The sequence below is a fragment of the Poecilia reticulata genome, chromosome 14 (genome assembly GCF_904066995.2).
Source record: "Poecilia reticulata chromosome 14, P_reticulata-male-v2, whole genome shotgun sequence".
Taxonomy (NCBI): domain Eukaryota; kingdom Metazoa; phylum Chordata; class Actinopteri; order Cyprinodontiformes; family Poeciliidae; genus Poecilia; species Poecilia reticulata.
The window spans coordinates 11,671,766-11,699,737 of record NC_088843.1 but is presented as its reverse complement, the minus strand read 5'-3'; the positions used below and the strand labels follow the sequence as shown (position 1 = coordinate 11,699,737).

The 27,972-nt window shown below is 42.3% G+C and overlaps 1 protein-coding gene across 2 annotated transcripts; it reads left to right on the top strand.

The window, feature by feature from the left end:
* Positions 1 to 283: 283 nt before the first annotated feature.
* LOC103475751 (neuroligin-3) lies at positions 284 to 27,972 on the top strand. Of its 2 annotated transcripts, XM_008427603.3 has the most exons (7): positions 284 to 832; positions 8,501 to 9,171; positions 15,493 to 15,552; positions 16,366 to 16,515; positions 18,413 to 18,598; positions 21,909 to 22,698; positions 25,908 to 27,972. In XM_008427603.3, exons 2-7 carry the CDS (start codon positions 8,691 to 8,693, stop codon positions 26,698 to 26,700), a joined length of 2,460 nt encoding a protein of 819 aa, XP_008425825.2. In that variant the 5' UTR covers positions 284 to 832; positions 8,501 to 8,690; the 3' UTR covers positions 26,701 to 27,972. The 2 variants fall into 2 exon arrangements, with proteins under 2 accessions (XP_008425825.2, XP_008425826.2); XM_008427604.3 differs by lacking the exon at positions 15,493 to 15,552.

The window sequence follows — 27,972 nt, the reverse complement described above, 5'->3', positions numbered from 1 at the left end:
GTTAACGTCTATAAAGTTCAAGAGTTATGAATGCTGTCACAAAGTAGCGAACAGTTCATCGGACTGTTTCCGTCCTTATTTTTCTAGGGTGTATTCATTTTTTCTTCATGGTCACAGTAAGCAGAAACGCTGTCTCCAATGCAAACCGTGTATTCCAAATGCACGGCATCATCTCTCCTTGCAGACCTGCTCACCTCTTGAATAGCCTCTCTCTCTCTCTCTCTCTCTCTCTCTCTCTCTCTCTCTCTCTCTCTCTCTCTCTCTCTCTCATTCGGTCAAAGGCAGATGGGTTGCACCCGTCAACAAAGCGCTGGGCTCGCATGAGTGCTGTCCGAGGTCGAAGGTGTTTAGTTGATGGTTTGTAAATTGGAAATGAGTCGGGGATTTTTTTTCTCTCTCTCTCTCTCTCTCCCTCCCATACTGTTTTATTTATTTTATTATTATTATTAGTTTTTGGGGATGGGGGGGATTTAATGCACTGGCGTATCCCGGTGGTTGCCTGGTAACGCGCTGGCAGTGGGCGCCGTAGAGAGATCTGTGTGGTGGGCGCTCCATTAAAACCGTTGGCGCTCCTGACCTTGGCGTCGTGAATGCGCAAAGCACACAGGCTGTGCGAAGCGGCAGATAAGAGCGAAGATCCGTGTGTTTGATATCCTAAAGCCGGAGGAATATTCTATACAGATCCCCCCCCCACACACACACACACACCGCCACTACCACCATCACCTCCTTCTCCTCTTTCTCCAGCTCTCCTCGTTTTGCATCCTGACTGACGGGAATGGTATGGAGGAAAATGTTGGGATGGAGCGCGTTTCAGCTGGTGTAGAAGCAGGTGAGTTAACCTAATGATGCTGTTTTTTTTTTTTCTTCTCTCTCTTCCGAGAGACGAATCTCTGTCCTGATTGATAGCTGACATCTGGGCTGATTGTTCCACAAACCCATTGCTCTCTGTTATGCATTGGTTTCCTTTTTCACTCTCGATATTTTCCTTCCACGTTGTCCGATTTTTTTTTTTTTTTCTTCACCCACCGTCCTAGACCTAGATTAAACAAGCATCCCAGTCACACCGTGAGACACAACGCGCACACACTACAGCAGTTTTGTCGATGCTACGTGGGCTGTGGCTTGGTTTTCTCTGTGGGTTTGGATCCTTGCGTTAATTTATGAAGCAGTGATTATTATGCTGAGTGATCCCTACATGCTCCCCTTTATCCATGCATCCATCCCCACTCTTGTCTAGTCCACTGGCAAATTCAGGGGGTTGGGAGGGGGGGACACACCGTTTCTTCCAAGGCAGTCGAATTACAAGGACATTGTGCAGCCTGGTCCCGTTGTTTGAAATCATCTCAGCTGCTTTCATTTCTAGCCTCCCCCCTCAAAGGCATCAAAACCCCTACAATCGATGAGATGTCCCACAAATTTTTATTTGCACTGAATAGGTGTTGAACTGTGTGCTTGTTGTCGGTGCTGTAGGTGTAGAAATGGTATTGGTAGAGTGAAACATGATTATAGCAATCCCTCTAATAGGTTTGTAACCCTGGATTGAGTCAGCTAAATTGGAGTTTAAGGGTTTAAGGATTTTCCTATATGAAACAGGGACGCCTCCAGAAACTTTACAAAGGGGTTGTTCGTACATTCACTTACTGACCCCCACCTTTCCGGCCCCCAACCCCCCAGAAAAGGGAAAAAAAAAAAAAATCCAACAGTCTTTCAGACGCTTTATTATGTTGTTATTAAATGTTGGATGCGAGGGGGCTGGTAAGTGATTAGCAGACATTCAAGTGAGCTGCTAAGTAAGTAATGAATAAATAATACATTAATGAAAGCATTAATACGTTAATAAATAAACAGTTGTTGAAGACAATTGCTCCAGCCATCGCTCTTCTTATCCCGCTCCCTGTGGGCGCCACTGTGGGAAGTAATTCCCCAAACCAACGTGGCATAATTATAAACATCTGGCTGTAAAACATTAAGATCTAATTTTTTTTGGTGGGTATGCTGTTCATTCAATTCTGGGCATAATGTCTGTCTAAGCTACCCAGTCAACTTAACCCGTTCAATGCTCGCCATAAAGCTTTTTTAACCTTCTTTCCCATTACAGATTATAAAAGTGCTTCTTTCAGCGTGTGCTGTGGTACATGCGAATAATGTCAGAATGCTTTATAATAGATGTACTGATAAAGCAAACCGTTTGAACTTAACTAACGCAATCGGTAAATTGGTACACCTTAAAAAATATGTCCATCCATGTTCTATGACGAATGGAGGATGCAAGTCTTCAGTGGTCAAAGAGGTGGGGTACACCCTGGACAGATCTAGTTCAACTACAATCATTTAAAAATGAAAAAAGAAAATGATAAAAACAACAACAAAAAATGTCCAAGAGCCACATGGTAACTGGAGGAGCTGCGGAAATTGGCAGCATTGTGCTGTGGAAATGTGCTTCATCAGCATGGACAGGGAAACTAAGTCAGTGTGACACACAACAACCACACACACATGCACACGGAGCTTTAATAAAATGGCTTAGATCTATTTTGGAGTGACCTAGTCAAAGTCCAGGCCCAAATCTAATTGAGAACCTGAGGCAAGACTTAAAGACCACTCTCCATCTAAACAGACTTAGCTTGAGAAAGTTTGCAGAGATAAACATGCAAGCAAGTCTCTACCTCTAAATATGCAGCGTTGCTAGTTACATACCTAAAAGTAATTGCTGCATAATTGCAGCGGAAAGAGGTTGTAAAAGATTATTGAGTCTGTGGGATCTAATGTCTGCATGTTTTGATTTTCAGATGCGAATTTGTAAAACATTTAATCATATTTCTTCCACTTGTGTCACTTAGTGTTGGTAGATCACACAAAAATCCCTCAGCCGGTTACAACTAGTTTTCAAAATGTCAACACAATTCTAACTAACATTAAATCCTTTTACACAAATAGATTTCAGTATCATTCAAGAATCATTGACATGCGATATCTGTCCATTTATATATAAATAAATCCAGATACAAATATTTGCCAGTCAACAGTGAATAAAAAAAACAGTGACAGCATGTTTATAATATTTTCCACCCCGAATCACCTTACAAAATATAGCACACATCTAAAGCCTATACGCAATCAGATCGATCTGCACCAAATAATCCCAAAGATACAGTTTCACAACTGCAGTCATGAATTTTTAATTTTATTTAGAGAAATAAATTTTAATTTTCAAAAGAAAAGAAAATCATAAAAAGTTGCATACAAAACAACAATACACGTGGATATTAAAGTAAGGCTTCAAAATGTGTAAGACAATAAAGAATTGCAAAGATCAACATAAACCTCTGTTTGGTGCTACTTGGCAGAAAAGCTGTGACCAACAAGCATGTTTTCTGTTTCTGTCATATCTGCTGTGTTCTCCATGTTAGAAAATACAAACATAAAAAAAAGTCTTATTTTTGGGTCATTAACCTTCAAACTTTATTGAAATAGACCTATTTTATCGCTTAAGTTATAGTTTCCACATCTATTCTAACACGATGTCTTAGCCTGCTAGCATAATAGCTGGATTAGCACATTTGCTAATGTAGCTCAAACTGGACACAAGTTTAAATTCTTACTCCAAAATACAAACTTTTGGAACATTTTGTGAGAGTAGTTAACTTGTACTATGTTTTTTTTTTTCCACAATAAGACCAATTTTAGCATGTGTATTAGTAAACCCCAGCAGTTTTCTAATGGGAACTGGATTTGACAAATTGGAATATTGGTGGCAGACAAACCAACATCGTGTTGTAGGTTTCAATCAGACATGTGGTTTGTTAACAAAACAAAGCAGTTAAAGTTGTCAGAATTTAACCTTAATTAAATATTCCATTTACAAACTAATAAGTTTCATTAAAATTTAAATAACTCCACTATGAAAAAAATCCTGTTTTATAGTGTATGCCTCTGAAATAATCCACAATAGCTTTGCACGGCCAGTTAGATGTTTGGTTTGAAGTCAGATTGAAGAAAGGCGCATGCTGACTGATACTTGCGCCATGTCTGTGTAATTTAAAGGGAAATCATTTTAGGAATTCATTTAAATTTTCTGGACCTCCAGTTGTTTTTAATCTCTTCTGCCGGCGCTTCCTCAAACTTCAGGCAACTTACCATTACAACAACTTTTCCTAATAATGCAATTTTCCACAACGACTAAAAATAAATCCTTTTGGGGCGCATTGCCCACGTTACCTGCAGAAGACGTGTCCCTGTCTACACAGAACAAAACCAGGTTCTCTGCTACTTCCTTGTTAGTGTCGTAGGAGCTTTACATCATTGTCATGGCAGATAAATGACAAAAGAAAGCCTTGTCCTTTTCTCTCTTTTTTTTTTTTTATTGGCCGTAGGGAACATTCATGACTGTTAATTAATACAGACAAAGCTGGACCCGGAGCAGACGAGTCCAACTCCTCTCACATGAACCTCTGTGATAGCGAGAGAGGGAAAGTGATCTGATTTGTCTCATCGCTCACAAATTGGCAGGCAGTAATGATGTTGTTGTTAGCTGATACACAGCACCTGTGAAAGATAGACAGAGCCACCTTTTTTTTTTTTTAAATGAGTGTGTGTGTGCGTGTGTGTGTGTGCGTGTGTGTGCGTGTGTGTGTGTGTGTGTGTGTGTGTGTGTGTGTGTGTGTGTGTCTGTGTGTGTTTACACTCCCCATAGTGCATACAAAATGGTGCAGAGGCAGAGGAAAGCTGGGTGCATCAGAAATATGGTTAATTACTTTAGCGAGTTAGTCGGGGGAAATTGTCCCCTCTGTTGATAGGTTCATCAGATTAAAAATTGAGCTTGTAGTAGCAGTCTTTTTGACGAAACTCATCAATAAATCTGATTAGGTTAACAAGCTTGTTTTGCTTTGTGCATTGACAGGCTGGCATAAGAAGTGGCACAGGTTTCTTTCATCACAAACCAGCTAAATGGAAGACAAGCAACGCAGCTGTTCCTGTCAAGCTTGTTTTAATGTCCGGCTTGTTAACAGTTTGGGTTTAGGGTTGTGGTGGTGGGGGGTTCATTGTCATAAAGAAAAAAGCAAAAATAAAAAAAGTCAGTTGTTAAGGACAAGCAGATATAGATGATGGATGGATGATTTTTAACGCAAACTGTCTGTTCAGGTAGATTCCGGTGTTGGTTGCTTACCAGGTTTGCTGTGTTTGCTTGGCAAACTGTGGTTTTAAAACATCATTATTTGAAAAATATTGGTATAAAATTGACAAATGGTACTTCTTTAATTTACACACTAAGGTTTTCCATGTTTTTTATGACTGGAATCATCTCCAAGTTGCCAAATTTGTTTTTGACGTAAGCAAAGAAAAAGTATGATATCTTTTTTTAGCCATCTGACCAGCAGTGTGCAGGAGCAGGTGTTGAAGGATAGTGCTGGACCACTCTATGCGCCATAAAGCTGCAGAAACTGACAATCTGTAGAAATGGCACGGCAAAAGTTTTAGCAGGTTTGTAATTAACTTTCTAAAATCTTTGTATACCCCGATACCGGTAACCAGATCATAATCTTTTTTAAAGTCTTCAATAAGTTAATATCTTATTACAACATTATAATATGATGTGGCTCTTTTAAACTCCCTAGCTCTTCACAATCTCGGTTGTTTCTACTTAAGTCTTACTCATACTTTAGATGTGGGCAAGTTTAAGCAGTTTTGATTTCTTTTAGTCATTCCCTGACTTTTATAAATCAATACATGGAACACAAATAGCATGTTCTCTTGTCTTTCCCATTTTGAAGAGCAGCTAAGTATCATAGAGCCCTATAAAGTTTATGTGAAGACCAAATAAAGAAGCAATGCTTTATTTATTTTGTAGGAACTGTAGGAATATAGCTCTTGCATTTGCATCTAAACATTGGATTTTTTTTTTCACCCATACTGAATAAATGCACTCAGATTAAAAGTTGGACTTTACAAAAAAACAAACGCACAATCAGTGACATCGATTCATGTGTTTGACTTAAGGATGTTAGAAGGTGCTATGTTTGAAACCGGAAAATGATTAGATTCTTAGATAAAAAAAAATCTTTCTCTCTAGTAATCAGTTTGCTGTTGCTGAAACGGGGACAAATCGGAGCTAAAGTAAAACAAAACCACATTTCTTTTTTTGTTTTTTTGAAATCCACCACAAAGAGACCTTCGGCACAGATTGTTTCAGCTTTCTGGAAGATTTCGTGGGATCTTTCAGCAAGCCTAAATTTACTCTGCTGTATGTGGAGGGTTCGGTGCCTGTGTGGTCCCATCAGACATGTTTATTCTGGGAATGTGCAACACTTCCATTATGCATCTCCATGTCAGCCTCTAACAGAGCTGCTTAGATCTACAGAAAGATACACGAAAGATACAAATAATCTATTCATCGTGCAGAGGTTTTGAAAATTAAACAGTGAAAGCATCGGCAGGTCAGGAGCTTTTCTTTTTTCTTTTTTTTAAATTTTATTCCTGGAGAGTGGGTCTTTTATATCTGAAAGAATTTTATTTCATTTGCCGTTTGTCTTGTTCCTTTTACCAAAAAATCAAAAGGAGCTTTTAACGCCTTTTATCTTGAGAAGTGCTTTTCAGATTTCGGTTCGACTGATAAGATAGATCAGCGGAGATTAGTATTCTGCAGTATAGACATGTTTTTTTTTTTCCATTTAAGTGTAAAAAAAGCGTGTGTGTATATAGCTTTGGATGCTGGGAAACATTAGATTCTCTAACTCAAACAATTCTCAATTATCTCCCTTTTTTCCTCGTATTAAACAAAGACAGAATTGTGTGCACAATGTGATTAAATTAAAATGCACTGATTTGCAACTCAGCCAAACGATGTGTTTACATCTAGAAAGCACAAGCCGAAAGATGGAGCTGAAAAATGTAAACTTTCAACAAAATACGTGCTCGTTCCAAATTGGATTCCCACCGCAAAGCTTTGAATCACTTCTGATGAGGATTCATGTGTCGCCGCGTGGCTTCGCCTCTTCCTGTAAAAACAGTCGGTACGCTTTTGAGAAAAGCCGATGTTAATTGCTGTAAGTTGGAAAGTAAATCACACTGCTTGATACGCAGATCCCGCTGCTGAGAATACATAGTACCGTGGATTTTTTATTTTATTTTTATTTTACAAAGGTTATGCACACAAAGTTTGAATTAATTGTGGATTTTTTTAATTTTTTTATCATCCACGCTGGATCAAAGTTTTTTCAATGAGTCCATGTCCACACCAGTGAATTAGATGTTAAGCCTTATAGGTACCGCCTTCTCAGGTTTGAAAATCTTACCTTGATTTCTCCAAACATACTTCTTTTCATTGTTTCCAAAAAGCTCAATATCTGCCTCGTCTGGCCTCAAGAAGTCCCTCTATTAGGCATTAGAGGTGTAGATATTTAACTTCTTCCTTCCGATTCATAGCTATAAATTACATCAACACACACGCTACTTTAATAAAGCCAGCCAGCAACAACGCTGCAACCAGCGACTTTAACTTGAACGCAGCATATCAGAGCACGATTTTACAGCACTTAATCTGCAGTTTAAATTTGTGGTGACTCAGCACCGGCTGCGGTTCAGCCTCTCCAAAGACAGCCGCTCTGCATCCGCGATGCGCCTCCTCCGGTTCACACAAACACGCTTCCCCCCCCTTCGCCCCCTTGACACAATTCTCCACCTTCGCTGTGTCATAAGCCATCCAGGTCAGCTGCCCTGATATGTTCTAAACACCCTCAATTATCCTCTCGAAATCCTTGCTTGGCTCAAACGCTGCAGAGGCGCCGTGGCACGAGACAAATCCTCCATCGTCGCGGAGTTCAAAGCTCAGAAGGAAAGTTCTTGGCCTGCAAAAAGTACAACTGAAATGCAGAAGCAAAAGCTGGAAAAATCAAAGTGATCTCACTCGGACCAATGAGAGTCTGTCACTGCATGCTCCTCGTGCTGTGAACTGTCCTTCAGACGTAAAGAGAAGCTGAGCTTCTGAGCTTCCCGAATAAAATTGTCACACTTTGGTAGCCAAACCAATGTATCATAATGATTATCGCTTGTAAAGTGTGTAGCTCACTCGTCCCATGAGCAGCAGTGCACCTTGTTATAGCCGCAGGTTATTGTTTCTTGCGCCGTTGCATTGATGACATCCTGTCCTCCTGTTTAGCTTAGAGGGAAACAGACCATCATTTCAAAACAGAATCCCAGAGTTCAATTTGTCACAGGATATTTTTTCTACCTCAGTCAAAGAGCATCTCAGACATCGGTCTTCAATTTTTATTAGACTCACATTTGCAATAAAACACATACAATATGAATTGTAAACTGTAGACTCTCTTCTCGCTTTAGATTCCACCCCCCTGCCCCCCATTAGCGTATTCGTTTTTGCTGGAGATTCAAACTAAGTGCTTAGTTTTCACTCCGATTTCTTCACTGCACAGTAAAGATTTCAAACGATTATTAAATGTTGTGTGATCTAATTATATTACTGATCTCTTCTAATTTTCAGATCTATACGCACTGCCATGAAAACACGCAGCGGGGCAGATCCATTCCTGACCGAGGTGCACCCGCATTCGATAACTATTGGATTTCAAGACGAATCGAGTGATGCCTGTTTGACGGGGTCAGTGCAGCGGGTCTAATCAGACACTAGAGTGTGCGTTTGTGTTGTGTAACAGCACTGTCCTGCCCAGACCATGTGGCTGGCTACACTCAAAGGCCATCTGTCGCCTGCACACCTGCTCCATCAGCAAGGGACTGCAACCGTCGCTCACTGTGCTCTTCTTTGGTGGATGTTATGCTCCTCCTGGTCTTTGACCAAAGCCACAAGCCAGAAATTCTACCCGACTGTGACCACCCAGTTTGGGAAGCTGCGGGGCCTCCGGGTGCCCGTGCCCAGCGAGGTCCTCAGACCCGTCGATCAGTACCTCGGGGTCCCCTACGCCGCTCCGCCCGTCGGCGAGAAGCGCTTCATGCCCCCCGAGCAGCCCTCGCCGTGGTCCGGGGTCAAGAATGCGACCCACTTCATGCCCGTGTGCCCGCAGAACATCCACAACACGGCGCCAGAGATTATGATGCCGATATGGTTCACCTATAACCTGGACACAGTAGCCACGTACATTCAGGATCAGAGCGAGGACTGTTTGTACCTGAACATCTACGCGCCGACGGAGGATGGTGAGTGGGTGGGGTAAAAAACAAAACAAAAACGAGAGCCGTGACCGTCCATGTCTGCCGCTCGCCGCCGCCGCTGCTCGTTGTTCTGTGATCACCATGAACTCTGCGACCACTGCTCATGCCACTGCTGCCACCGAAAGGCTGGTTTATCATTCTAAGCAATGCTGCCATTTTTCTACATGATGCCATCATCTCACAAGCAGAAATGTTTGGTTTGTGAGTTAACATGATGCTCTAAAACCAACACAGCGTGTTGTTATAGAAAGTAAACGAAGCTGCTTTTATAGATTTGAAAATAATTATTTTTTAAATCACAGCCTCGCCATCAAAAGTGTTCAGAAGGAACAGGGGCCGACCGGTTGCCGGCAGGTTATAAAAAGTTATATTTTGAAAACTTCCTGCAGTTTAGAAACCTTTTAATGAGATGTCAGAGAAAGAGCCCGAGTGACGGCAGTTTTTTTTTTTTTTTTTTTTTTTTTCTCGCCCTGTGCAAAACAGAGAGTAATGTAGCTTTCAAACCAAAAGCATCATAAGCTGAGCTTGCTGTGGGAGTCAGTGGTGGACCCTGTTTTCCCCACAGCAGAGTTTTATGTAGTAGAGCACAAAAGAGACAGGGTGCTCAATATAGAAAGAATAGATAATGGATGTGGGGGTTTTTTGTGCAAAACTGCAGTTTTATCAGCTATGATGGTGCATTTGTTTTGTGTTAAAATGAATAGGAGGACCAGTTTTAGTGAGTCAGAGGCTCATCTTGATGATCAAACCGGGAACATTTGTCCACGTGGACTTATTTTCCTAAAACTTCCATTTATCCTGGTTGTTTTTCTTTTGTGAGAGGTTCCCGCTATGGAGGCAGGAACAGGACCATTATCTCCAGAGAGTTTAAGTGGTGACTCCTTACGATTCAGCAGTTCTTTTTTTATATATATATATCCAGTTCAGCCACTGAGCACGGGTGAGCTGTTCCAGGCCTCATACTGCAACCAATGATTGTGTCACAACTTTAAAACTTTAATACAGTCACTACAACATCCAACCTAGCACTGCCCTTCCCTTACATTTTGCTGCACACTGCCTGTCAGCCAGCAGAATGAAAGCTACTAAAAAAAAAAAGGGGAAAAAAAAGAAAAAAATGTGGCTGTCTGGAAAAGCAATTGTGAAAAACACAGTCATTGTGCAAAAAAAAAAGAAAAGCAACATGCATCAATCTTATTAAAGGCCAGCAAGCTGTGAATGGCTGGCCTGCTTAGTGTCATGAGGCGGTGGTTTACGGTGAGTGAGAACGCAGGCAGGACCCAGGATGTAGCAAAAATAATAAGTATTTAATGAAATAAACTTAACAACCAGGAACAGCGGGGAAACAGCACGAGGAAAACTGGCAACACGGAGACAGGAGACATCAATTGACATTCAATTGACAAGGACCCGACGAAGAACACAGACAACAGGGGAGACTAAATACACACGGGGCAATCACGGGAACGAGACACACCTGGGAGACAATCAACGGGGAAAGACGCAGAGACAGGACTAACAGGGAACAGGATCACACAGAAACTCAAAAATAAACACATAGAAACACGGATCATGACAGTACCCCCTCCTCAAGGGGCGACTACCAGGCGCCCAACAAGAAAAGTCCAAAAAACAAAAAACAACCCAACAGGGTGGGCGGAGGGGCGACGGCAGGAGGGCCAGAGTCCAGAAAACAAAACTAGATCCAAACAAAAAAAACCCTTCCGGGGGCCGTCCACGGCACAGGAGGTAGACCTCTCGTGGGAGCTTCAGCCGCGGTGGGCGGCGACGCAGGAGGCGGAGCTTCAGCCGCGGTGGGCGGCGACGCAGGAGGCGGAGCTTGAGCCGCGGCGGGCGGCGACGCAGGAGGCGGAGCTTGAGCCGCGGTGGGCCGGTCGGAGCGCCGGCTGCTGCAGGCGCTGGGGACTGGGGTTCGGGCGGAGCAGAGGCCGTGGGCTCGGGCGGAGCGGAGGCCGTGGGCTCGGGCGGAGCGGAGGCCGTGGGCTCGGGCGGAACGGAGGCCGGGGAACCGGCAGGGCGGCCGGGCGGAGCAGAGGCCGGGGGACCGGCAGGACGGCCGGGCGGAGCAGAGGCCGGGGGACCGGCAGGACGGCCGGGCGGAGCAGAGGCCGGGGGACCGGCAGGACGGCCGGGCGGAGCAGAGGCCGGGGGACCGGCAGGACGGCCGGGCGGAGCAGAGGCCGGGGGACCGGCAGGACGGCCGGGCGGAGCAGAGGCCGGGGGACCGGCAGGACGGCCGGGCGGAGGCTCGGGCGGAGCGCCGGCTGCTGCGGGAGCTGGGAGCTCGGGCGGAGCGCCGGCTGCTGCGGGAGCTGGGAGCTCGGGCGGAGCGCCGGCTGCTGCGGGAGCTGGGAGCTCGGGCGGAGCGCCGGCTGCTGCGGGAGCTGGGAGCTCGGGCGGAGCGCCGGCTGCTGCGGGAGCTGGGAGCTCGGGCGGAGCGCCGGCTGCTGCGGGAGCTGGGGACTCGGGAGGGACACTAGGGGACTCGGGAGGGACACTAGGGGACTCGGGAGGGACACTAGGGGACTCGGGAGGGACACTAGGGGACTCGGGAGGGACACTAGGGGACTCGGGAGGGACACTAGGGGACTCGGGAGGGACACTAGGAAGCTCGGGGAGCTGCGCGCCGGCAGCGGGCGCGGGAAACACCGGAGGCTGCACGCCGGCAGCGGGCGCGGGAAACACCGGAGGCTGCACGCCGGCAGCGGGCGCGGGAAACACCGGAGGCTGCACGCCGGCAGCGGGCGCGGGAAACACCGGAGGCTGCACGCCGGCAGCGGGCGCGGGAAACACCGGAGGCCAGGCTGCGGCGGCTGGAGACGGGCAGGCTGTGGCAGTTGCTGGAGCTGGGTGGGCTGGCATAGATCTTGCAGCCAGCACCGCCTTTACTGTCTGCAGTTCCAGTTCTACCTGCCTGAAGAACTCTACCAAGCCCAGCTGAGGGAGAAATGGGACCCACCGGTCCAACTGGATCGCCATACGAGTGGCGGCATTGAGCCGGCTGAAAGGCGCATAGGGCTTGTCCATTTCATCGCCGTATCTCCTGATCTCCCTCATCAGGTAACGACGGTCCGCTGGGTCCATGATGAAGGTGGCGTTCCTCACCGTTTAGAGGTCGGGTCCTTCTGTCATGAGGCGGTGGTTTACGGTGAGTGAGAACGCAGGCAGGACCCAGGATGTAGCAAAAATAATAAGTATTTAATGAAATAAACTTAACAACCAGGAACAGCGGGGAAACAGCACGAGGAAAACTGGCAACACGGAGACAGGAGACAGGAGACATCAATTGACATTCAATTGACAAGGACCCGACGAAGAACACAGACAACAGGGGAGACTAAATACACACGGGGCAATCACGGGAACGAGACACACCTGGGAGACAATCAACGGGGAAAGACGCAGAGACAGGACTAACAGGGAACAGGATCACACAGAAACTCAAAAATAAACACATAGAAACACGGATCATGACACTTAGTAGTGCATTGCTGACTTGCTACCAGAGCAGATAGCCTGACTAATCAACCAGCTTGTAGTTGTGCTTCTCAGAAATACACATTTAAAGGCGCAGTATGTTACTTTGATAAACAATCTTTCTTTCCTTTTACTTATTTGTTCAAACTTGTCATTATATGATGACAGTGTAACATGAAACAAACAATCTGTGAAATAAAAAAATCAAGCTCCTATATGTCTCCTCCCTATGGTCCTACAGCCATCTGCAAAAATATGCTGCTTCTGATCAAAAACAAGCTATCAGAGCCAGGAGGAAGGTCTTGGTGCTGTCAATGATGCTCGTGTATGTGTTGGCGGAGAAACAACTCACCGTCACAGGAAAACTGGTTATCCACCATCATCAGTAGCCATGCTTACTCACCTGTGTATTCATGACAGGCTCTGTTGTGGGAGGGTGTGAGCAGTGCATACACATGCATGATTGACAGTGCTAAGTCCCTCCTCCTGGCTTTGATTGGTTGTTTTTAACCAATTTCTAGAGATGACTGTAGAACCACACGGAGAGGACAGAGAACCTTTATTTATTTTCCGTCTCATGTTACACTGTCATGGCACATGGTTTCAGCAAACATGTAAAAAAACAACATGTTTATAAAAGTTACATACAGTTTTAAAACTGCAAAAAACATGTAACAGGTGTTAATTTTATATTTTGTTTTATCTAAGACGAAATACCAAAATAACAACCACAAAAAATACACGCTGTCAGTCAGATAATCATTTTCCCCAGTTTACAACCAACAATAGCAACTTGTTCTAGACATGTGATAATAGATATTTCAGAACAATGGCCAGGGTGGCATTTCATCGGAATCTCATTTCAGCCTTTGCCTTATAAGGGCTGCTTAGAAATAACTTTCCTTTATTCAAATCCATTTCTTTTTGCCAAAATCGTCTTCTTATTAATGAGTCACTGCTTTGTTCAGACAGTGTGTCTGCTGGGGGCCAATTAAAGAAGCGCAGGAGTCAACTGACTATTGCATGTTGAATCCTTTCCTATTTCTGAGCTGTGAAATGAACCGGCGAGGGAACACTTTGTGTGTCTGCTGCGAATCTGTAGATTAACAGAACATTGTAATACGGCAGCAACGCTGTGTGATTCGGAAATCCAGCTCTGACTAACAGTTTTCTCCTAATTCCCGTTACTTCAAGGTGCTAATTAAGCACAATTTCTGAGAGGCTTTCACCTCCCCTCGCAGGCGCTCGGTGCAAAACATTCAACATTCAGAGCTGAACCGGATTCTGTTTGTGTTATTTGCCACACCGCTCTTTGAGACTGTTTTTCTTTAATTTTTATTTTTTACCCATGGTAGCATAGCAACAGCCGATAAACAGCCTGCTTGAAAGGTAGCTGTCCAAAATGGTGCAGGCTATGCATTTCATAAATCCCCTCGCCTGAGATCCCTACGGGCCTGGCCACCTGGCACAAAAGCAGGTCAATTAAATTTCTCCTTTTCAAATGCGTTAGAAAAGCAACATGACCCTTTTGGTCCTCTGTTTTTTTTTTTTTTGTTCATTTGAAATGCACCTCGTGCTTTTTGTGATTCAATATTTATTCGCTTTTGCTCAGGTGTTTTCTCTAGGACTAGTCCCCAGTACTTCCAAACGAGGTATTTTCCCGATTTCTCAGCTTTTTAAAATGCACCTTCTGTCTTGTTAATTATTCATTATGCTGAGCAATACACTTTGTGTTTTTTTATAATGTATTCTGCAGGAATAATGAAGGATTCACCTTCAGTCACTCCCGTCTAAAGAATAATTTCTGTGTGTAATCCCGTCGCCTGCAGCAAAGATGTGAAGATGCTTCTCACAGATTTCTAACATTTTTGAATATTTTTGCCACACTTAGACGTTTCAGATCATCAGCAAATTTCAATATTAGACATGAAAGATCAGCTTTTAGGTCTTTATTTAATTGATTGATTTTAAAAAAGCTGTCCAAACCAGCTTGTCTAAACGAGTTATAATTTTTTTCTTTTATAGAAAGCTGAATTCAGTTTCACCAGACCCAATTACTGCCAGACCTGCAGAATCAGGGAATCAGTTAAACAGAACTTCCTTAAATTAGGCTAAAACATCTCAAAACAGACAAATGTGGCACCAAGGCTAAAGTAAAGCTTGTCTGTCTGTTGCCTGATTAATAGACATTTGTGGAATTAATAATATAATTACTCATTCGGGGGAATTAAAAAATGATCTCATTAACATGCAAATTATGCTCTGGATGGAAAATCGTCTTGGAATTCATATTTAACACACAGAAGAATTACCAAATCACATCGGCTTGACATGTATAGCCTGTAGGGGATTTATTTACAAATGCAGTTGTGCTTGACAGAGTTATGAAAATGATTTCCTGACATTTAGAGTGAAATTATGGTGAAAAGTCATTAAATAGGGAATCAAAGTTTGTAAAAGCTTGGAGAAAATAATGCAAAAATGATCAAAATAACATCTTGGAATTGATGTTGAGTTTTAAATCGTTTGAATCTATGCCTATCAAACGTGATGGAGCTCTATTGGTTGCAGAAATGTACTTAAAAAACAAACTTTTCCTTGTTTCATAGCACCAGTTTGTCCATTTTTTAACTGCCATACTTAAAACTGTCTGATGTTTTTCTTTTGCCAGAAAGAGATTCTGGCTTTTTCCTCTTCATGCTGCCTCTTTGATTGGAGCGGTATATTAAATAAGAGGCGCAGTCAAATCTACCTTGCTTTTTTTGAATTTTGTACTTCTTTTTTTTTTTCCTCCTTTCTGAATCCCAGGAAGCCAACACAAGAAAAGGGGGGCGGCTTTCTCACACGCTGAGATTCATATATCTGAAGGTATTTTTTCTACCAGCTCAAAAGTTTTGATGCATGGATTCTTCTTGTTCAAATCTCTTTTTTTTCCCTTTTCCAAACAACTGTGTTCTCTTTTTTTTTCCTTCTCTCTCTTTGAGTGAAATAAAAATAAGGCCATCTGATTTATGACTGCATAGGTTTTCTATTAGTGCATCTCCTGTCCTGAATTGAGAATTGTTGCAGTCTTTTCAGTAAGTGCACCGTATCTATTGTTTCACCCATTGATCCGCAGACTGAAATATCTGCTTATCTCCCTTAAAGGTCCGTCTAAAGAAACTCATTTGTCAGTATAGTGAACTGGATTTTTTTCCTTTTCTGGTTCATACAACCAGAGAGCATACGTTTAATGTTACCTTGTGCGTATGAGTCCATATATGGATAAAACAAAATATCGTGTGTAATACTTTGATCAAAGCCTTTTTCTCTTTTCACGTCCAATAGAGATAACTTTAGATTTAGTGCGTATGGCAAGTCTGCTTGGGCCGACACCTCCATGCCTCATAAAAAAATTTTTGATTAGTTTCATAACTCTTGTCAGAGTGTATTTACCATGCATTTTTTGATTGTCATTACAGCTTTTATGCCACAGGTCTACCTACCACTCTGGCTTGCTTCCAAGCACATTTTCCTAGCAGACCTCTCTCATACCTCATACTGGGCAGTTGTGATATAAAGTTTCAGCAACAGTTCTCGATTAATTCTCCACTTCAGTGCTGTTGTCCCTGCACTTGTTTTCTGAGCATGTGTGTGTGTGTGCGTGTGTGGGGGTTGTGCGCGTGTGTGTCAACTTTGCAGATATAAGGGACTCTGAAGCCCGACCTGTTATGGTTTACATCCACGGAGGCTCCTATATGGAGGGCACTGGGAACATGATGGATGGCAGCATTCTGGCCAGTTATGGGAACGTCGTTGTTGTCACTCTCAACTACAGGATTGGAATATTAGGTAACTATACTGTGTGTGTGTGTGTGTGTGCGTGTGTGTGGGTGTGTGTGTGTGTGTATGGTAACTTCAAAAACGCAGTTTAACCCTCTTTAGTCTCATTAGCGCCTCGGTTTCCAAGCAGGGCCGATCCGAAGCACAGTTTAACCCTATCCTAAACGGAGCGTCGGTGTTTTGTTTATCTATGCTACCCGTAAATCCGTCCTACCAAATCTGACGAGGTAGCACTGATAGAACAGCGGCGATCCAGCCTAATTTGCAGTACAGTAATTCCGCCACACGTCGCGCTATCTGAAGAATTCCAACGGTTTCTGAAAGGGGAGACGTTGCGCTTTCCTGCCAATATTGGGTTATTACGGTAATTTCTCTCCCGCCGTAGCAGGGAGTGAAATTAATCTGAGGGGCGCTCTTTAAATAGACGGTAAACTGCGAAAATAACTTGCTAGATATTGAAAGTTCCAGTTGTTACGGATAAACGGGCAAATATATATTTACTCACAGGATATTTAAAGAACTGTGTACAATTAAAACAAGCAAAAATATCCAGGCAGAAATTTTAACACAAACTCAGAAAAGTCAGGAAAGATTGGCCTCTTTTAATTAGTTGTGCTTGCACATATGTATGTAAACGCATTAGTTAGTAAAGAAAATAAAAAGAGAATCTTACAAGATTACAAATTTGCTAACAATTTCTGTCAGTGTGAAGAGTTTAAAGTCTCACCAGATGACAAAGAATTAGCTGGAATGAGTATAGATTTCCTTGCAGGTGTGATTAGCATAGGGACAACAATGGCCACCAACAATCAACTGGTTGAAAGGAAGCTATTTCCATTTCTTCTCCACCTGAAAGAAAAGCAAATTTTGTCTGTCTAGACATATTTCCTGCAGTGAAAACCCTTAAACATCATGGTATGAAATCTGAAAGGAAGCAGCATCCATTAGACGTAATTAATGCTGTTTTCAAAATTCAGTTTTCAAGCTTAGAGCAGCATTCTCTCAGGCAGCGAGCCATTCAGTCTACCTGAACATGACCTACTAACAAGCTAATAATATGACACCTGTGTTTCTTCATAAACAGCAGATTGGCAAAAAAAAAAAAGCTATAATATCCTATTAAGACTCAATGTCAAAATCAAAAAGCCTATTATCTGAAATAATGAATTTCATGGTATTTTATCAGCAGTACAGCTTTTTACCTCTCCACATGAACCTCAGAATTACCTGCCAAAGTGGTCTTTACTTTCCACTTTTCACTATAAAATAACACGCAAATGCATGGGAAAATCTAACTAAGCTAGAAATGCTGTCATTTTATTTGTGGAATAACAACACAAATCCTCATAAATGCTTTTTGCACAAAGTCCTTGTTACCCCCAATTATTTCTGTTCACCGTATATTTATCTAATCGGGACAAAATTATCAACCTGTATCGTTCTTGGGAGTGAAAATGCTTTAAATAATAAATGCTGCAGCATTCACAAGGTCAGTCAGTGCTGCTGTTGCTGTTGCTTAGTCTGCTTCCTATCCGGGAGTTTTGGATGCAACTAGACGGGGAGAACAAGCAGAGGGATCAAGAGCACCTCTGAGTTTGATGTTATTTTATCAATTTAATTCATGCACATTACATGGGATAAAGTGACTATTCTGAGAGGAGATTTCAGATTTGATGAGTAGCCCATTCACAAAGAGGGGTGCGGTGCTGAGGGACTACCATGAGGAGCTGACTACAGCAGAGAAACACAGAGGGAGAGCGTAAAAGCATATTTACACCTGAGGGGAACCTGTCTCTGTTCATTGAGATTCCCTGCAGGGAAACAGACTTGGATCAAAGATGTGACTGCACTGTAGTACATAGCCTTAATCTTGGCTTTGCCTTTGTTGCCTCCTCGTATACATCAGGATTCCTCAGTACCGGTGACCAGGCGGCGAAGGGAAACTACGGCCTCCTGGATCAGATTCAGGCTCTGCGCTGGATCAGTAAAAACATCGGTTACTTCGGAGGAGACCCAGGCCGCATTACCGTCTTTGGGTCAGGGATCGGAGCTTCGTGTGTCAGTCTGCTGACGCTGTCCCACCACTCAGAGGGTAAGAATGTGCAACATGTAAGCTTCATCAGTCAATATCTGAGTCATTCATTTCAATATGCTCCGACTGTGCTTTCCCATGTTTTTTTGTTTTAAATAATAATCATATTCAAACCAAGTACTTTTATTTTGTAACTTTCTTCATGTTTTATGCATAGCTCTACATGCTCTGGCGGGGAGATGAAGTGTTATGATGACAGGGTGGGGTAAATGGGGTATTTGTTAAGTAAGTGATTGCTTTTGTTCCTCTCCACACAAACTAATCAGTCTAAAAGCTCTCTCTCCCCCTAAAATGTGAATCTCTCAAAGAAGCCTGTTGTTTTTATAAAGTTCTCAGCATGCTGTTGGGTCCACCTGAGTTTTTTTTTTTTTTTTTTTCCAATATAGCTGATTTGCTTTTCAGATGCGCTGCAATGGAGTTGTTTACAATTGTGTGCATGTCAGCAAAGTTGAATAGATACCAAAAATAGCAGTGACTTTTTACAAATCGGTTTAGCTTTATTTCAAAACTTTAAAATAAGGAGTATGTTTTCGCCTAACAGACAGCGCTGAAATAAAAAAAAAAAGTCTTTAACTATTTGAATGACTTGTAAAGGTATTGATATAATATTTTGTCACTTTGTAGCCACAAAGTGTCATTTGTTGGGATTTTATGTAATAAACCAACACAACAGAAGTATATTGCATGGAAATTAAAATTATAAATTGTTTTAAAAATACAGCAATGAAAATCTGAAAAGTGTGATGTGGATTTTTTTTTCTGTTCCCATTAAATGAAAACAAAAAGCAAAAAAAAAACATTTGCTTAATTTAGAGCAGCAAATCTTCGGGGCTACGTCCAGCTTTGCTCATTTTGAGAAAATTATTTTTTTACCTTTCTGATCACAAATTAGCTCAAGACTAGTCAAACTGGATGGCTCTGGACATCACGTTTTTAAACCTGGACACAGATTCTCAATTGGATTAAATTTTTACTTTGACTGGGCCATTATAACAGCTGAACATGCTTTAATCTAACCCAGTCATTTGTAGCTCAGGCTGCATGTTTAGGACTTTTGTCCTGCTGGAGGTGAACCTCTGTCCCAGTCTCAGGTCTTGACCAGCCTCAAAAACGTTTCCTTCCATAACTGAAATGTATTTAAACTGTAAAAAAAAATACTATTTTAGGTATATATTCTCCCACTTTTATACCATGCATTGAACTGCGCCCTGTGATGTACTATTGTTTTATAATCTAACCCTTGTGTTGGCCTCACATCAAATCCCAGCAAAATATATTAGACAGTTTTGCTGGACGCTGCAAAACGGCCCGTTTTGGTAATTTAACGATATTACCCAACGAGAGAGCAGATACAACCCACCGCACTCTGTGATTGAAACTCCTTGAAAAGCAGGTAGCACACGGCTGTTGCATTTGATAGACGCCCTCTCAAAGCCTCCCTGCGAGTCTCAGATGTCTGTATTTCAGCATCTGAGAATTGAACCCTCTTATTGTTGCTTTACTAATCTTCCAGCTCACTCAATGATGCTGCACAAAATCAGAAGAAGGGCAGAGATTGTGTTTTCATCAGTGCCAGAGAGGTTGCAGCAGCTGTCCTTTGTAGGAATTTGTATTGGATGTGCTCTCTCTCTCGCTACAGCCAATGCACAAAGACCTCCAGCTGTCTTTGAAGTAAACCCACTCACTGCTGCCCTGAAATTGAGAAAAATGTATTAAAAAAAAACAAAAAAAACTGCAGGAACACTACGGCTGCAAGATTCTTCTGTTGAATGTACACATTCAAGCACCTAGGTAGAGTCGTGTCGCTTTACATGCAAACTCCCCAGAGACGGAGGTGATGCACCACATGTAAACAATTCAAAAGAGCAGCTTGTTTCCTGTATCAACATTGAAGGATCAGGGTTACTGCATATTCAGCTCTCTGCACACACCCGCCCCCTGTACAGTTGGCGTCAGCAGTCTGTGTAAGCCCCGCAGCTTGTTAGAGACACCATATTAACGATTCTACAATTACAGTATGTTTGCAAAGAACTGGTGGAGTAAAAGCGAGACGCCTACTCGCTGACACGGTGTTGCAAATTGACCATTAGTTTGACATGCCCAGACGTGATCTGCATAGAGAGGCACACGCATGAAAGACATGAAAGGAAGAGCAGACTAAATGTTGGACATTTTTATCATTACATTAAAAAAAAAGAGACAAGTTCTGCACACTTCTATACTTACCAACCTTCCATTTGCTCTGGTTTCATCACTCTTTGCTCCTCTATGCCTTTCTGACCAGTTATCAAAGCACATCACAAATTTCCTTGTTTGCTTTCATCTGTCAATCCCCCAATCTCCTTGCTGTAAATAAATTTGGGGTTTTTTTGCCCAGATTCTTTTTTTCAGGGGTGAATTTTATCTTTTTTTCCCCCCATCAATTCCATTTGTTCAATATGCCTTTTCAATTAAATACAAGATTCTGTTTACCTTTCTGCTCTTTTTTGTGTGATGAATTCCCCTTCAAAACACATTTTTAAATGCGCCACAATTGTATTTTGATTTCCCCATTTTTTTAAAATTTCCACAGTTGAGATCCCTTTAAAATTTCTTGTTTTTTCACGTATTACCAATCTACTAATTTGCATGCACTGATTAGATGGAAGAAAAATAAGTACAATAATAAAAACAAACAAAAAAACAAGGACTTTAATTATTAAAATGAGGATTTTACATTTTAAAAAATCAGAGGATTCACAAATATTTTGTTTGCATGGTGAGGACATTAGTTCAAGGTTTCCCCCAGTAAACTTGCTAAGCCCGGTGGTTGGGGGCTAAGGCATTCATCCAGCAGCCATTGTGTTTTTGAGTTAAAATGTTTAAAGTTGACAGGAAATTTTAAAATGTCACCATGTCTGAACACAAACTATAAAATCTTTTTTTTTTAAAAAGCATGCAAACATTTTTAAAAGACTTAAATAAATAAGCAATGATTAGCCTGGTGGGGGCACAAGTAAAGCCTGGTGGCCAGCCAGGCTTATAATGCAATGGGGAAAACCCTGTAGTTAATACTCATTCATGAAAAAGATGGAGCAGCATACAATTGTACACATAAATTAAATTTATGTCTGTCAGTCACCATATGTGTAAACCGTATATATGGAATGTAAAACCAAAAACAATCATAACTGTGAATCTACATCAATGTGACATGAATCAGGATTTTGCTCAGGGCTTTTCTGAATGAATCAGAAAACATTTATTAGGTTAAACACAAGCTGTTATCCTGTGTTTTCTTTTTTTGTAATTTAGAATTTTCTCTTTCCAGGTCTATTCCACAGAGCCATCATCCAAAGCGGATCAGCGCTCTCCAGCTGGGCTGTCAACTACCACCCAGTCAAGTATACTCGCATGCTTGCAGAGAGGGTTGGCTGCAACGTGTTGGACACCGTGGACATGGTGTCCTGCCTGCAGAAGAAGAGCGCCAAGGAGCTGGTGGAGCAGGACATCCAGGCCGACCGCTACCGCGTGGCTTTCGGCCCCGTCATTGACGGCGACGTGATCCCGGACGACCCAGAGATCCTGATGGAGCAGGGCGAGTTCCTTAACTACGACATCATGCTGGGCGTGAACCAGGGCGAAGGGCTGCGCTTTGTGGAGAACGTGATGGACCTGGAGGACGGGGTCTCCGGCAGCGACTTTGACTTTGCCGTGTCAGATTTTGTGGACAGCTTGTACGGCTACCCGGAGGGTAAGGACACCCTGAGGGAGACTATTAAATTCATGTACACGGACTGGGCCGACAAGGACAATCCGGAAACCAGGAGGAAGACGCTGGTCGCCCTCTTCACAGACCACCAGTGGGTGGAGCCGTCAGTGGTGACAGCCGACCTGCACGCCCGCTACGGCTCGCCCACGTACTTCTACGCCTTCTACCACCACTGCCAGAGCCTCATGAAGCCCGTGTGGTCCGACTCGGCGCACGGAGACGAGGTGCCGTACGTGTTTGGCATCCCGATGGTGGGCCCCACGGATCTGTTCCCCTGCAACTTCTCCAGGAATGACATCATGCTCAGCGCAGTGGTCATGACGTACTGGACCAACTTCGCAAAGAGCGGGTGAGTTGCATCAGCAGCTGCCGACAAGCTCCCTCATTGTGATTTGTTTATTTGTTGTAGTTGACCTTCTGATTCCCATCCAATATCTAATTTTACCTTCCCGGTGTGACTGAGAAGTGGCCTCAGCGCTGGTTTCTCTCTGAAGTGGAGTCCACTAATTAAGTTCAGCCTGAATTCCCACTTACGCCTCTCTCACCCTTATCTCGTTTTTTTTTTTTCTTTGTTATTAAGTTGAAATTCTCTCGTGGAAAAAAAAAAAAGCTTAACTTTTTATTAAATTCCTTAAAGCCTAAAAACTGAAACGAGGATCTGCTTCCTGTGCTGTGACTAATTTTAATTAGGATGCATGTCAACAAGCTCTTTAATTTTATCCGGTTTTTCGTGTCACTATTCACGTTGTACACAACCGCAAGTGCGAGATTTTTTTGTATTTAGACGTCAAGCAGATGCAGGATTTTACTGATCTAATTTATTTTACAATTCAATGCAGTTCTAAGGTCAGTGCATTGTGGGTGGGTGGGTGGATGGATGGACGGACGGACCTTCCTGGTTCCATTTATGCACAAAGTTTGCATTAAATGTAACACAAACTTAAACTTTATTAAGTATTTAATAAAATGTAACGATTTAACCATAAAATGTATAAATTTCTAATTTTACAGAAGATTTTCTCTTTCATATTGTTTTCATGATGCTGATGTAGAATCCTAATTCACTGATATCGGTTTATTACCCCAGGGCAGAAGCAAAGGATCTCATAATCTTTCCCTTTGGGATCTCTAATTTGTTATGAAAATCAATTATTTCTTTTGATAGGACTAAAAAGCAACAAACATTTATCTGTCTGTCTCAATGTTTTTGTAGATTTCTTTCCATTTCATCTTGGGGAGATTTGAAATCGCATCAAAAATAAAATTTTAGAAAGTTGTCCATGGTGTGCAAAATGATGCTTATTATTCAAGACAAGCTTCAATTTGATGCCGACTGTTTTAATAAAAAAGGAAAAATTTTGTTTCTCAACAGTGCGAAGCTCTGCAGGCCTTTTATCTAAAGCAAAGCCTTGCTGGGTCTTTTTTCTTTCTTTCTTCTTTTTTTTCCACTGAGCCAAGAGACACTTAAGTGAGTTTCATTTTAGTGGAGGACTCCTCTGCTGCTTTGCTGGAAGCACTCTACAGCTGTAATAAATCTCTGTGTAGGTTGACCCCGGCAGAAGGCAAAAGCACGGCGCGGGTCACTGTGGGCTGCTAATGCCGCTGCGTAGGAAAAAGTAAAAGCTGTTTCTTTGAGGAGAGATGGGAATATTACACTGTGTGCACCTATTTGGCTCTATCATTTGTAGAAATGTGTCTTCCCTTTTGGTAGAATTTCAGAAAGGCCTTCCTTAAATGAACATGGCACCACAGCAGTGCCTTACAAATGTATAGACGCTCCACGGATGGAGTTTTGCCTTCAGAGATCATATTGTTTGTGAATGGCGTCCAACTGATCTAAAAGACCCCCAGATATATGTCGGAGAGTATTTGTGAACATTGAGCAGTTCGTGGAGCACTCTTCAATTCGTCATTTTCAAACAAACTATGGCGCAAAACAAAATCAACAAAACATTGCCTCTAGGAATGGTGGAAAATATAGTGGTGGCAGCATCATGCTGTGGAGATCCCTTACTCCTGTCCAGCAGGACAGCAACTATAAACACGCTGTCAAAGCTGCAGTTTAGGGATTTAGATCCTAAATGAAATCCATTTGTGAATCTGTAAAAAGGCAAGAAAATTTCCTCTAGCCACACTCTCTATTTACTCTGACTGAGCTTTTGTTTTTGCAAAGAATGGGGAAAACATTTCCCTAAAGACTTGAAGCTGTAATTACTACAAAATCAAATTCTACAAAGTGTTGACCGAGAGGTTGAATAAAATGCACACCCACCCTTTCTCTAAAATGATGTCTACTTGTTCTTATTCTTCACAATCATGCTCTGCTTTGTGATCTGTCACATACATTTTCAATCAAAACATTGAGAATTGTTGCAGCATGACAATATGTAAAAACATTCAAAATGTATGAATACATTTTGCAAAATTGTGTAAAAATTCTTATGTTTTTCCTAATGCAGCTAAAATCACTATCAAGGATCATATTTCAGGAATAGTTCATGAAGTGGAAATTAAAATCATTATTTTCTCTTTTAGATGTTTTAATATGCTATAAAAGGATGACATCAGAATTCCTTCTGTATTTTATTACTTTATTCTAACTGCACATGTCATCTATGCTGTGCATAATGTGCTTGCTGTTCTTTGTAGAACTGCTAAGATGCTAAACTGTATTTTGCTACGTTATAGATGTGATGACAATAATCTTTAAAAACTATAATCTAATCTTGGTCAATGTCAGCTTTATTTATATATCACATTTAAAAACAACATTTAAAGTGATTCTACGATCATAAAAGAGCAACGAGAATAAGCCATAATAAAAGTTTATGAAACACAGAATTAGGATTTCAAATAACTGTTTAGTGGGTGGGATTTTTATAAAAACTGACGATAACATAGCTACTGGATTGTGCTATAAAACAGCCCTATGTGCCTGAAAAAGACATAACGCTGCCCTAAAAGCAAAATTAATAGCATTTTCATCAAAAAACATGTATCCACAAAATAAATATTTTCAATTCAAATACTGCACCAAAATGATCTCAACAACAAATATTTAATTGTTTTAATCTGCACTTGCAACCATCATATTGGTGCAAAGTGTTATTAGGTCTATTCAGCTTCCAAGTGTCTCCACTTGGAAGCTGAATAGGTCTAATAGATCTGTAGAAATGTGGAAATGAACACTGACTGACATTGGCATTGGGGGACGTTTTGTTGGGGATGATGTATTTTGTTTTGAGGTAATACTTTAGGCTTTAATAACTTCAGTAATTGACTAACTCCTTTTTTGCACAAAAAGTACAGAACAATAGTCTTTTTCGAAGCAAAAAGGAACCTCCACTGGGCCAGGAAAAGGAACTACTACCACTGTTGTTTGTGGATGTATATACAAAAGTTTTATTTTAGGACTTTTGTACGTGGAAAAAAAAAGGGTGATTAAATGCACTGAACATTTTTTACACATTAAAATCTAGGTTCCAACCCTAAATCTAATCTAATCTGATCTAATCATGAATCTACTGTGCGCTAAGGTTCTCTGTCTTGTATTTACAGGGATCCTAACAAGCCAGTGCCGCAGGACACCAAGTTCATCCACACCAAGGCCAATCGCTTCGAGGAGGTGGCCTGGTCCAAGTATGACCCCTACGACCAACTGTATTTGCACATTGGCCTGAAGCCTCGGATCCGCGACCACTACAGAGCCACAAAAGTAGCTTTCTGGAAACACCTGGTGCCCCATCTCTACAACCTCCACGACGTTTTCCACTACTCCTCAACGACCACCAAAGTCACCCCTCTGGACCCCACCCAGTCCAATGGCAAGAGGTCCGGCAGCACCGGCCGGCCTCCCATGTCCACGTCTCATGGTGACGGTGAGGCCGGCAGAGAGATGGGTCCCCTGATCATGCCCAACCCCAGGGATTACTCCACAGAGCTCAGCGTCACCATCGCCGTGGGAGCGTCGTTGCTTTTCCTCAACGTCTTGGCCTTCGCTGCCCTGTACTACCGCAAGGACAAGCGCAGTCGCCAGGAGACGTCCCAGCAGCCCAGCCCCCAGCGCGAGAGCAAAGGCAACAATGCCAGCCACACCAACACGGTGGACGAGACCCTGTCGTCCCAGCAGAGGAGCCCATGTGAAGCCCTCCACAATCCTCTTCACGCCTCACCCAGCTACTCTCTAAGCCAGCGCCGCTCCCCTGATGACATCCCCCTGATGACCCCCAACAACATCACCATGATCCCCAACTCTCTGATGGGCCTCTCCAACATGAGTCCGTACAGCACCTTTCCCGCTGGCTACAGCTCCACAGGCTTGCCCAGCACCCACTCGACCACTCGGGTATAGCCTGGCACGAGGGCGGATGTGACAAAACGCGAAATGCGAACATTTACAGCTGTCTTTAGAATGTGTACGTAAATTAGGATCGAATATGTTTGTTTCGTCTTTTTCCAAAGGTGTGCAGCCAACAACATCCTGCCTTTGCTCTCTCATAGTAGGAAGTCTTACTTGCAGAGTCATTTTATAATAATCATTGTCAAAGGCAGTTTAAAAGAGAAAAAGAAGTGCATTTCATTTTCCACTTTCTGGAACTTTACCTAGCAGGAACTTAGTATAATGTTTATACAGTTGGATTTGTATGGGAAGCTTTTTCTTACTCTGTGATATCTATTTTGCTCTCGTGGAACAAAGTGACATTACGACTCACGGCGGCCGGAGGGGAGTTCTTGGAAAAGCGGAGAAGCATTACTACTGTTGCTATTATCAAGCTATTTTATATGCATTTCTCATGTCATACTGCTTATTATGAAAAAGTATTTTTACTGTAATTACTTTCAAAAATGCCTTGTACATCGCTTAAACACTGACTTACTGTGGAATCTTAGCTGCAGTGAATAAATGATGGCCACACTTGATGAAAATGTCCAACTTCAGCCAAAATGTTCCGATCCAGTGGTGCAAATATGGCATCCGCATGTGTGTGTGTGTGTGTGTGTGAGTGGGTTGGCGTGGGCGTGTGGATGTGCTGGAAATCTGTGCTACAGAAATGTAAATTAGGCATTGGTTAAAATTAACCTCTCAGTTTTGCATATGTAATGTTGTGTACTTTATTGTAGTCCACTTGAGTATCCTTGCTATATTTTGGCTCTATGTGATTTTCATTTCTTTTCAGCAAAGTACACTGTAGGGATATAACTTCTGCTTCACTATAAACAAAAAATATTGCTTAAGATGTGTTTTCCTACTCTAACTAACTCATGGTTTTGGCTTTGACTTGGCTTGTTTGTACAGAGTAAACTTAGACTGATATTTGATTTGTTGTTTGTTTATGAATACTGTAAGCCCTTCAGAGAGATGACTGTAATTACTTTGTAGCTGTATGTATACCACTTCAGTTATCCATCATTTGAAAAGAACAGAAAAAGGAGCTCTATGACTCTTTATGGCAGAACAGTGCTCCTTCTGCAAGTGGTTTGGACCCACGCTCTTGTTAAATACAGGAGTTGTCCAACAGTGAATGAACTGGATGGACATGAAGAATTGAGCTTTGATTTCTTTGAACCTATCATAACATTGTTTAACCTAAATGAGACAGCTATTAAAAGATTTTTGAAACTA

Coding starts and splice junctions, on each gene's coding strand:
- LOC103475751 (XM_008427603.3), top strand. CDS start 8,691: ATGTGGCTGGCTACACTCAAAGGCCATCTGTCGCCTGCACACCTGCTC. Junction 16,516..18,412: donor CTACAGGATTGGAATATTAG/GTAACTATACTG, acceptor CGTATACATCAG/GATTCCTCAGTACCGGTGAC. Junction 18,599..21,908: donor GCTGTCCCACCACTCAGAGG/GTAAGAATGTGC, acceptor TTCTCTTTCCAG/GTCTATTCCACAGAGCCATC.